The sequence below is a fragment of the Passer domesticus genome, chromosome 6 (genome assembly GCF_036417665.1).
Source record: "Passer domesticus isolate bPasDom1 chromosome 6, bPasDom1.hap1, whole genome shotgun sequence".
NCBI classification, from domain to species: domain Eukaryota; kingdom Metazoa; phylum Chordata; class Aves; order Passeriformes; family Passeridae; genus Passer; species Passer domesticus.
Window position 1 is genome coordinate 44,865,331 of NC_087479.1, and position 11,289 is coordinate 44,876,619.

Consider the following 11,289-nt stretch of genomic DNA (forward strand, 5'->3'; position numbering starts at 1 on the left):
GTTCATCACAGGCTCAGGAGGGTGCAGTGTTCTCCAACACAAAACGTTATCTAATTCCATCCCCTCCAAAAAACCCTTCACCTGCCTCTGCAGTGGATGTTGCAGCAAGACCCTGGAAAACAAGGAACCACAGGAGTATAAAAATACCCAGCCTAGAGGAGAACAGACAATGTACACAGAAATGCCAGTCCAAAGCTCATCAAGAGAATTCAGCCCAGCCTCAGGACAAAGAGCCCACTCTCCTGGGCCTGCACAGCACAGTGGCTGCCTCTGGATCCCAAGGGCAGCGCCAGGCTGTGGGCTGCACCAGCCAGCCAAGGCTCATTCCAGCAGCTGTTAGGTTACCAAGGATCAGGTATGTGCACTGGAATGCATCTAGGGGAGGGACTTCATGGCAGGAAAAGGCAGATTTCTCTGTTGTTTCTGGGGTCTCCTACTTCTTCTGTAAAAAGAATTCCTTTTATTTGTGCTGACATTTACCTTTGACTGTCTAAAGCTAATGAAACATTTTTCCATGTTCCTTATAGCTTGAGTATTGTAAATTTTGTATTTTCTTGAATAATAGCCCAGAATTTTGCTGTGTTCTTACTGCTCCATTCTCATGTTCCCCACCCAGAGCCAATGCTGTATCAATTGCAAAGATCTTGTGGCACTTGTTCAAAACTCTCCTCCAGTGCACTCCAGGAAGGGTTCCTGACATCCCACTTGGGTTTTTTCCCTGACACAAATTCATGTTAGAATGAGCTCTGGAAAATAAAGTAGTCATTAAAGAAGTGTCACATGCACCAAAACGTGTTTATTTCTGAACCTGTTTGCTGTAAATTGAGCATCATGGTGTTGCTTCTTTTAAGAAATACAACAGGGGACTTGTGACATGACAGCTTGGGTTGAATTGCTGTAGTCACTTTGGAGTCAGCACAGGCAGACAGCATGTGCCTTGTGAGGAAAACTCGTGTCCCTGGGGCTTTTCCCGTTTTCAGAGCTGCTGAGGAGAATGCAGGAATTCAAATCCACAGTGCAGCCTCACCACAGTGTTTTCCTCTTTTTCTCAGGCCCATCATGGATGAGAGCTCTTCTGAAGGGATCAACCACCAGCATCCAGCTGCCTGCTCATCCACAAAGGCCTCGCAGAGGTTTAGGCCAATGAATTCTGCTTGGCCCCTGACTGCCAGGTCCATTCTGCAGTCATTGCCACACAAATCCACTGCCACAAAAACATCTCAGAACAGAAGTCCTCAGTCCTAGAAGGTACCCAGTTGCCAGCATGTGTTGGAGCCATGTACACAGTGCAGCCGTGAAGGATCAATGCTATCTTGCAGCTTCTTCTGCAAGCTAAACACAGAGCAGTTCAAACAATTAATGTGATTTGCCTCAATTCAGGATACAGCTGCTCCAGAAATATTTTAAGAGCAACCACTGATCAACCAATGAGCTAATGAACGTCTTATTACAGAAAAATGTGGTTATTTTTGCAACCTATACACACTAAAACAGAACAAATCCTATCATACTTCCCCTCATCCACAGCATGCCCAGCTCTGTGAGTCAGGCAGGGACACCAAACAAAGCAGAGCATGGAGCCTGCAGTCTGTGGAGCAGGCTGGAGGAGGTGACCTACCAGCAGCCAGCAATGTGTCTTTGGCAGTCCTGGATGTTAAACATGTGAGGGCTAAAACCAAGGGCTTGAGAGGAAGTGCTGGCCAGAACAGGTTCTAAGGGAGGGGTGTGTTGCCTGAGGAAAAGCCCAGAAAGGTTGGATGGTTTGAGAGTTTATGCCCCCACAGGAGCTCACCCTATTCACAGGCATTGGAGGTTCTTGTAGGATGCATTGTTGTGGGAGCAAATGCTGAACAAGTGGCTTATCCCAATATTAACATGTTTGTTTGCTCCATAGCTACATGGAAGGATTTGTCTCACTTCCTCTGAATAGACATTGCATTCCAGAATTTCTCTAGCAGAGCTGACTTCTGACACCAGGTGTCAGAGCATCCTCTGCGTGTGCCTTTCACCTCCATCCCATTTCTAGCATTCTCAGATCAAATAGACTTTCCAATTTATTATCATTGGATAATTTCAAGTGATGATGCAGCAAAACAGGGAATTAAGGGAATAAACTCTTTTTTTTTTTTTTTCAAGAGGGCATTTGCTCCATGTTCAGGTAAGGTCCAAACCATCTGTTTTAGTGACTGCAGTCTGTGAGATGCTGTTCCAAAAGACTGTGTCTTTTAACTTTATTGATGTTGCAGTCTGAAACCAAGCATCATCACATTTTTTCCAGTTTAAATTACTATGTTAGATTACATTTTTTAAATCAGTTTATAAAACAGTAATTACACGATGAGTTAATGAATTGGTTTATGCTTCCTTTCTGCTGGCCATCTTAACTTAGAAAAGGAGAATAGACAAATCCCTAAAACTTCCTTTTTGTCATGGTACTCCTTGCACCACTTTATCTTACAAAACAGTCTAGAGCATGAAGTGAGTTTGCCCAGTTTTGGTGTGTCCTAGCAGAAATCATCTATCAGAAATCATTTAAAACTATGTGGTAAGTGATTTTATGCAATACTATGGATGCAGGCAGCATTTCACCCAGCAACAGTGCCTGTGCCCTTAAATAGGCTTCTGAATCTGACTTTTTGCCAGTGTCACTGACGATACCGTCACACACAAAAAAAAAGCTGGCCTTGTAAAAGAAAGAAGACACTGACAGCACTGACCCTTCTCTACATGCAGGGTCCTACCAGGGCGTGATGGGTAGAACTGTCTTCTCCAGACATTCAGAGCCTCCTTCTCAATCTACATCTTTCATTTCAAAGGGGTGGAGGGGAAAAAAATCAGTGGGTGTGTAAACTGGGTCTGGACATGAGCATCTGCATCTTGGTACAGATCTGGAAAGTCTCTCAAAAGCATCTGTGGGCTCATCTCACAGCAAACTCCACGAGGCTCTGTATGTGCACAGAGCAAGAAGCTTCTCGGAGCTGGCAGAGAGGATGTGGAGAAATGCTCAGAAAAAACAGTTCTGCCCTTGTGTGTGGGAAATCTGTGCCTGAGGGCTTCATCAAAACTGTTTAACTCAGGGTTTCCTGTTGTACCTTCCCATCAGGCACCCCAGTGGTGACTCTCAGGGCTCTCTCTCAGGGCTGCAGGCTGTGTGTGACCTTCAGAACAGCCACCCCGCCCCTCATTAAACAGCTCTGCCCCACTGGTGCCTGACCAAGGCAGTCACATGCTGCATGGTGCTGTGGTGTGTTCACAGGGGCAGCAGGAGGTGTCCAGTCTGCCTGTTGGCCACTGCATTAGCTGGTGGCCCATCCATCACCTCCTCAGTGCCTGTGGGTAGGGACGGATGTGTACAACAGGCTGGGTGCCATCTGCTCTCGTGTCTGTGGGGACTTAGTCCAGAGCTGAGTGGCCAGCCTGTCCTGCATGGAGCAGCAGAGAGGCTTGCAAAGAGAGCAAGTTTGTCATCACAGCCCAGTCTGATGGGGCAGAAGGGCTGGTAGCCTCCTCTCTTCTCTCTGCCAGCAGTTGGTGCACCTCATTTCCCAGGGCTGCCACGCTGTTTTCTGTTGCAGTTTCCAGGACAAGGAAAATAAACAGGGCCATTGCTGTCTGGACAGCTATAACAGATCCACAGGGAAAATTATTGCCCTGGCTTAGCCTCTGCTTGTTCATCTTCCACCTTTTTCATCTAGAAAATGGAAAAGCCAGCCAGGTCTTTAATAGGCTAATTAGGAAATGTAAGGCATCATGGGCTATTTGTGAATTCAGTTCTCTTGGCCCAAAAGGGAAAAAGGGGAGTTTCATTGTGCAGGGTTTTTGTCACTGTTTCCTCTGTTAAAAATCACACATTGGTCCTTTAATTAATGAGCTTATTCCCATCCCTGCCTCTGCAGACTCTTAGTGTTTGTCTCAGTAGGATCCTTGCTTCCAGTTGGATGTGACGTTTCAGATGTACATTACCAGAGTCCATCCCCTCATTCTTGTAATGGGCCAGGAGCTGCTGATGCCTTTAAGTATCTCACTGCCTTAATGGGATTTGCTGCTGGCTGCCAAATTGATATCTAGTGTGTAAGCTGGAGAGAGGGGTGAGAGCTGCTCCCTCACCTATTAATAAATCAGCACTGCAGGGAGGAGTTTTCTGCTGGGAGCCAAGTCCCACCAGTGCATGCTGCTAAGGGAGGGGGTGGTTAGATGGGAACAGCGGCCCTGCAGGCAGCTGGGCTCAGAACAAAGGGATTTGGCCCAAAGTGACAATGCTGCAGCATTAGCAGAAGTATGATCCCTCCAGGAGGCCTCTCAGCACGGCTTAGCTGGTGTCCCATGAACAGCCCTGCTGGAGTGACTGGTGCTGCCCTGCATACTGAAAGGCTCCACTCAGCCAGAACTTAAAAAAACATGGGAGAAAGAAGTAGGGAGCTGGGTGCCAGCCAGTTGTTTCAGTGACGAAGAATCATCCCTCCCCCTGAAGGGAGCATGTCTGGGACAGCATCCCTCCCAGACAAATGGGCCCTGACAAGCAAAGGTGGCTCCTGCTCAGCCTTGGATTGGGTTCTGCACCTCCCAGCTCTGCACAGGCCAGCCCATTGTGGACACTTTGGCATCCCATTTAGGAAGAGGCCAAAGGAGATGCTCACCCTGTCCAGTGTCCCCATGGCAGCTGTGTGCACAGCCCCAGGGCTCATGGCTGTTGTGCTTGTTGCCAAGGCCATTACTCTCATTGAAGGCCTGAGATTGCTTTGCACTTGGAGCAAATTAATCTTCATTAAAGGATGAATAGAAGATATTTTCTTTGGCTGTCAAGAAGGAGAAAATGCAGGAGATGTTCAGGAAGGAAATGCCATACGTGTCCCTTCAAATACACACAAATGGCAGGCCAACTCAGGATCATTTCCTGCATGGTTCCTTGGCTGGTTCAGGGCCTGACAGGCTTGTCTCCTCGCCATGGGCAGTATCTGCACCCACAGGGGAGCACAGCTGCTTCTGGGGTGTGAGTCAGATGGCTCATGCTCCAGTAGTGCCAGTCTCTGCACTGATCAGACAGGGTTTGTGATGATGGCTTAGATGTCTGCTTGGTACCATCTGTTGCCAGGTGAGATGTATCCTGCCCTGCAATGGCTTTGTCATTACACCAGAGAATCCTGGCCCTGTTTTTATTGTTTTGTTCCTCTAAAATTACCCTGGGAGATACTGGAAATGTCCTGGCTGAGAAAAAGGGTCAGCCTTGGGGAGTGGAGACAGCGTGTGAGCCCTGGGGCAGCATGCCTCAGTGCACATGGCTCTTGAGCCAGTCTGGGAAGCTTTTGTACCTTCCAGAGAGGCACAGGTGGGGCAGGACAGCTGCAGGACACCAAGGAGGGCTTGTCCTGGACTGAATCCAAGGTGCCAGAGCAGACCCTGAGCTGGTGGAGAGCTGGCCTGGTGCAGGTGCATCTGGGAGGGCACATCTACTGCCCCGTCCCCAGGAGAGGGGGAGGTTTCTCCTCAAAGAGAAGGATTATGGCTGTATTTTTGGAAACCAGTTCAGCCAGCTGGGAGGTGACCCAGGTGATGGAGATCCTACCCTGGAGGTCTCTTGCTGTCACCAGAAATAAAACAACATTTCAGTGACAGCCTTGATCCAGCCTTAGGGGCACTGCAGTAATTTGTAATCTCTGCCCTGGTTTCCTACACCCAAAGAGAAATTATGTGATCTGAGAGGAGGTGTAGTGTGGTCTTACACAGGCAACAAGTGCAGGGGCTCACTCTGACCCATCCCTCAACAAGGTGTCCTCTCCTCACTGCCATCAGAAACCTCATGGCTGTGCATCCCCGACTGGAGTTCAGAGTGATTGTGCTAAAACTATGGTAGTAATTGAGATAATCTTTTAAGCTGACAGGAGACAATGGCCTTGCAACAGGATCCTCCTGCATGGCGCAGCGTAAACCAGAAAAAGAAAACGTCGGATTACTGGCTGGAGAGTTGTAGTATCATTTATAGATATGAAACCTGTGCCTGAGGAACGGAGCGAGTGCAAACGCGGCCAGGCAGGCGCCGCTTTTGCTGGGTTTGGAGAGCAGGAGGAATGCCTCGGAAGGGACGCTAGAGGGAAGAAGAGAGTCTCACAAGTGCAACTTTCAAAAGCAAAAATACTCGAAAACCAAACCCAAGCAGCTCCAGGCTGTTCAGGAGGCCTTAGGCATTCAGTGGGCTCAACATTTTCTTTTTACTTATCCAGCATCCAGTGTGCTGGCCTCGTGTGGTGCTCCAAATTCACTATGCTGGTAGTGGCTTGCTGTATCACACACCACTTTGATGTGTTTGAAAATATTTTCTTAGGAAACCTGCAATGCCTACAAAGTGGAGAATGGAGAACATCTCAGACCCACTTTGGCACTGGAAAGCTTAGGTGCTTTTGGGGAGTTATAGGGCATGTCCATATGATAATGCTGTGTGCAACCCCAGCATGTCTTAAAAATATCATCTTTGTCGCAGCCTGCAGCTACGAGCTGCAAACAAGCTCAGCAGGGATCTTGGCCCTCTTCCTCATGTCAGGATAGCACTGGGAGACCCTGGCAGGTCACAGGGACTGCTCCCAAGGCCTCAGCATCTGCAACCACCCAGCCCATGTGATTTCTATCACAGCCCTTTCCTCATGTGGAAGCTGTCAAAAATCAACACCCACATTCTTACTGCTGCTTTGTGGGCAGGGTCAGACCCTTCTTCCCCAACAGAGAGCACCAGCCCAGTCCCTTCTCCATCCCTGGGCCACTTTGCTGCTGGAGGCTCCTGTCACCTGCATCATCCACACCCCTGGGGACACTTAGAGCCATGACAGGGACATGAAGGTGAGTAGCAGAGCAGCTGCTCTCTCCTCTGCAGCCAAACCCATCAGCCCTGGCTGTGCTGCCTGTGGGGACAGGGCTGAGCTTGTGCTGCCTCCTGCTCGTGCCCTGGACTGATCAAGGCTGCCCAGGGCTGTGCTGGACGTGTGCTGACCGAGGGTGCAGCAAACACTGGGTGCCGTCTGCCACGTAAAGGACACACTGAGATGTCAGGGGAGAAAGAAGAGGTGGAACTGCTGTGGGGAAAGCAGTGGAAGCCTTTGGGAGGTCTGTCCAGCAGGAAGGCACTTGGTGAGCAGAGGGGGAAGCACACTCCAGCGCTGGGGTCAGGCTGGGAGCACCAGCAGTCCTGTCACAGCAGGAGAGGCTTGTTCTGCTGCACCAGAGATGGAGGCAGAAACCAGGCTGGGGTGATGGATCCCCCTCCAGCCCCGCAGGAGTGGAGGGATTAGAGCAGATCGTGTTGTTCCCAGACCACCCAAATGACTGCTATGTCTTGCCAGGGCCTGGGTGTGGATCTGTCAGCCCTTACCAGAAAAATGCCGCACACCAGGAACAAGGATCAGGATCAGGACAGGTCATCTTGCCCAGGAGAAGGAGATTTCCTGGGATTAGTCACCAAATCTTCCCTCTTCAGAAGCTCAGCCCCAAAAGCTGCTAGGATCCTCCAAGGAATGTTTCCAGCTACCTCCCCAGGTGGGGCTTCACAGTGATAGCAAGGGACTAAAAATATTTAGAGGTCTTGTACGGTCAAAGCAACAAATACTTCTTTCCCTTGGATGATTACTAACAAAATGAGTTTTTAAATAGGGAAAAAAACTTCTCAAACCCTATATTTTCCCTGATTTCTCCTATCCCTTTTATCTAGTGTCAGTGTTGGTGGTTTTGAAGAAGAAAAAAGAGAGGTATTACTTTTCCCTTTCAACTGCTATTGCCCAATCCTGATTTAATTTTTTTTTTTTTCCATTATGAACAGTCCAGGGGAAGCAGGAATCCAAACTCAAACCTGTGGATTAGATTAGTGGCATGTAAAAACAAATGAGAGGCCCTTGCTGCTGTGGGAAAAGCAATTACCTTAAGATCAAGCAACTTTGCAAGTGATGTACAGAACAAAAGAAAGATATGGACGGGCTGCCATGTCATGCTGGCATTTGGGAAGGTGGCCAAAAATACAAGAGACAGACTGCGTGTGTGCAGCTCTGTGTGTGTGCATGTGGATGGCTCTGGCATCACTGCCACCCTGCCCTGAGACAAGGGCAGAGGGCTTGGGAGTTCAAATGAGAGCTGCAGGATTTGTTTGGGATGCAGGAGTGTTGTAGGCAGAATGGAAGTTTCAGACAAGGTCTGTCATGGAGACCCTCCCATTGAGTCACAAGGGTCAGAAAGGACCCCCTTGATTTCTAAACTCCTTCTCAGAGAAGAGTCTGGATTCAATCCTTGGTCAATGGTTTATGCCTAAAGAATTATATAGGTGTAATTGAACCTTTATATAACTTTGTGCTACAGAATTAAGTATGGCTAACCGAATATATTTATATTAATTAAATAAGTGATTTATTTCAATTGATGATGATAATGATTAGACTAAAAAGACCTTTAATCAGAATTGTTTGCTACACAATACAGATAGTTTTAACTACTAGTATAGTGCACCATTTTTTATAAATATTGAAGCAATGATATTAAAGTTGGCAAAATAATTATTCCGTAGATGTTACCCATTTCAATGACTGTGGGCAGATCTCTTTTGCTCAGCATTGGGGGGTGTCTCCACTCAAAGAGGAATCTGCACACAGACCCAAAAAGGGGGGTATTAGAGGGCCCTGCAAAAAAGCGAGACTGGGTTTTTGTAGTATGATGTGATTGACTGTCAGCCATATGTTTGTAGGCCACCTGCTCTGCGGCCTTTAGCTCAGCACCATTAGATAAGTCATCAGTACCAGCACTTGTTGGTTTCTTTATCAGAAGCTTTGTCTGCCACCTCCTCACCAGTGCCAGTTTCTGTCAGGAAACATTGTTCTTCACATCCTCAGAATGTTTAACTTTGGGCTCGATGAGTCAGCCTCCTCTCAGCATTCTTCAGCACCAAAAAGCAGCCTGACCCCTCCTACTCCATTTGCCACTGATAGCCTGATAATTCTGCAGATAGGGTAAAGTCTGAGCTGTTTTACTCCCACCTAGGCAGAGCATCCTGCTACAAGGAGGGCTCAGCCCCCAAGACCCTGATGGGCTCTGTAGCTCAGCCTCTGCCAATGCAGGGCGAGTGTGGAGAAAGCAATGAGCTGCAAACACACTCCTCCTCCATTTGCAGCTCTTGGCAGGCTTTTTGTCTCCTCCTGGATGCTTGAGCCAGCACAGTCTCCCAGTGAGTCTCTGGCACAAGGACTTTGAGAATCCTTTCATTCTAGATCACAGAATGGTTTGTGTTGGAAGGGACTTTAAGGATCACCTAACTCCAACCGCATGCCGTGGGCAGGGGATGCCCCAAGCTGTGTCCTTCCCCTAGGCACATTCTCCATCAGCCCTGTCACTGCCCTTCCTTGCTCCAGGTCACTGCAGGCAGAGGAGACAAGCAGCTCTGCAAATCTCAGCATTTCTGTTTCCCTCTCTTCTGGGGTGTCGGTGCAGTGGGGAGCACCTCCAGGTTCAGTTGTGTGGTGGGGTCACCCCAAGCAGCAGCAGTCACCCCACACATGTCTCAAGCAGCATTTCAGCCTCATGATGAAGGCAGCAGAAGGCCTCTTCTTCCCCCCATGGAGGTGTCACCCAGGCAAGTACTTGAGCAGCAGCATGGGCAGGTTCAGCCCTTCTGGCAGGGCCAGTGGTTTATAAAGCATCAGGACAGATTTCCAGCTGGTGCAAAGAGGTGTTGCCTCCCTAATTTTCACCCAGGCTAGCTTGCTTATATGTGCTAGCTGCAGAGCTGGTCCTTCAATCTTCCTTCAATCTCCAAGCACAGTGCCTGTCTTGGCCAGGATCCTGGGGTGCTGGCAGGGTTTGGCTGGTTTATTTAACAGGTTCTGGGGCTCTTGTCTGCTGCGTGCAATTCACTCCTGTTCTGGATCACAGAGTCTGAACCATCCCCTCTTCCCAGTGCTTCTGTCACAGCTTTGTTTGCCGCAGCATTGCCGCTCAGCAGCTGCCTGTGCTGCATGGCCAAGGGGCTACCAGAGCTTAAGGGCGGCTCCCAGGGGACCAGCAGGTGCTCAGCACCCATCTGTATCTGTGTCCTGCTGACCTCTGGGAGGCACTGCTCCAAGCTCCTGGCTTAGGTCTGGGAGTGGTGTGCTTTGGTCCTGACACATCAGCCCTGTGCTTCCAGGGCTCCCCATCTCCTGCTTGGACATATATTGGTGCTTTTCACTGGAGCCACAAGCTCTTTACAATGGGATCATTGGTTGGCTTGGGATGAGAGACCCAGGGATGAGCTAGAGTTCACCAAGGTGAGCAGGCAGGTGCCAGTTCACCTGCTCTGAGTAAATTAATGGTGCTGTCAGGGAGAAGGCAGTAGAAGACAAATATAGCTGAGAAGCAGGAGAGAGGCAAGTATAAGAGAATATAAAAATCTCTCTGCTAGAGTATATTCTAACCCCTTAACCCTTTGCCCCTTGTCCTGTATAATTTCCAATTGTAGCCAGTAGTAGATGCTCTGGGAAAAGCCATCAGAGCATAGGAACAAACAGGACAAGTTAACATCTCTTCCTCATCTTGCCTCACCTCTGTGGCTATGTGCCTGTTGCACAGGACAAGCAACTATCAAAATGGCCCAAAATTCTCTTTGGCTCTCAGGAAAAGCTGTAGCTCAGTGGCTGTGAATTTCATCAATGAGCTTAAATCTTTGCATTTAATACACAGCAGATGTGGTTAGATTTTTCTCCATTAAGTCTCCCAAGCTTCTGGCAGGGGTGTGAGCAGCAGTGGCATCCCCTCGACATTCCTTGTCCACATACTGGGATGTAGCTGGTGTAACTGCCAATGCCTCTACATTCCCAAGGACTTATTTCCATTTTTCTTTCTAACATTGAAAGCCCAGAATAACTGCTATGAGGGGACACAATGTTTATTTTGCAAGTGGAGTAGAATTTAAGAGAAGCTGTCATTGCTACTTATTCACAGATGGTTACCCGAATTTCCCTACTCTCCCTCATGCTGCTGCATGTCACCTCTTCCTTGCTCCTTGTATTTCCAGGAGCAGGCTCTCCCATCCAGGGCTTGTGTCTGAGGCTTTCCCCTTTGGTTTACTGGGGCACTTTCTGCTCCAGCATTATCACTTGCTGTGCATGGCCCTGCATCCTTCAAATTACAGAGCAAGCAGTAGGATTGTGCATGGAGAAGGGACAGGGGAAGCACGCCAGGCTCCATCCCTCCGTAACACCCTGGCCACTGTCATCCCCTCCCCAGCATACCCATGCTCCTGTGTGGGCAGTGGGCACCCTGGGAGATGGGTGAGCCCCTGGTGCTGCA

The 11,289-nt window shown here is 48.8% G+C and overlaps 1 protein-coding gene across 8 annotated transcripts in view; it reads left to right on the plus strand.

The window, feature by feature from the left end:
• Nucleotides 1-1,466, plus strand: part of LRRC56 (leucine rich repeat containing 56) — a 58,813-nt gene extending 57,347 nt beyond the window's left edge. For all 8 annotated transcript variants that reach the window (XM_064425094.1, XM_064425092.1, XM_064425093.1 and 5 more), the window contains 2 exons: nt 1-355; nt 1,053-1,466. In XM_064425094.1, the coding sequence (XP_064281164.1) occupies nt 1-355; nt 1,053-1,245 (548 nt within the window). In that variant the 3' untranslated portion in view covers nt 1,246-1,466. The remainder of the gene's footprint in view (nt 356-1,052) is intronic.
• Nucleotides 1,467-11,289: the final 9,823 nt, after the last annotated feature.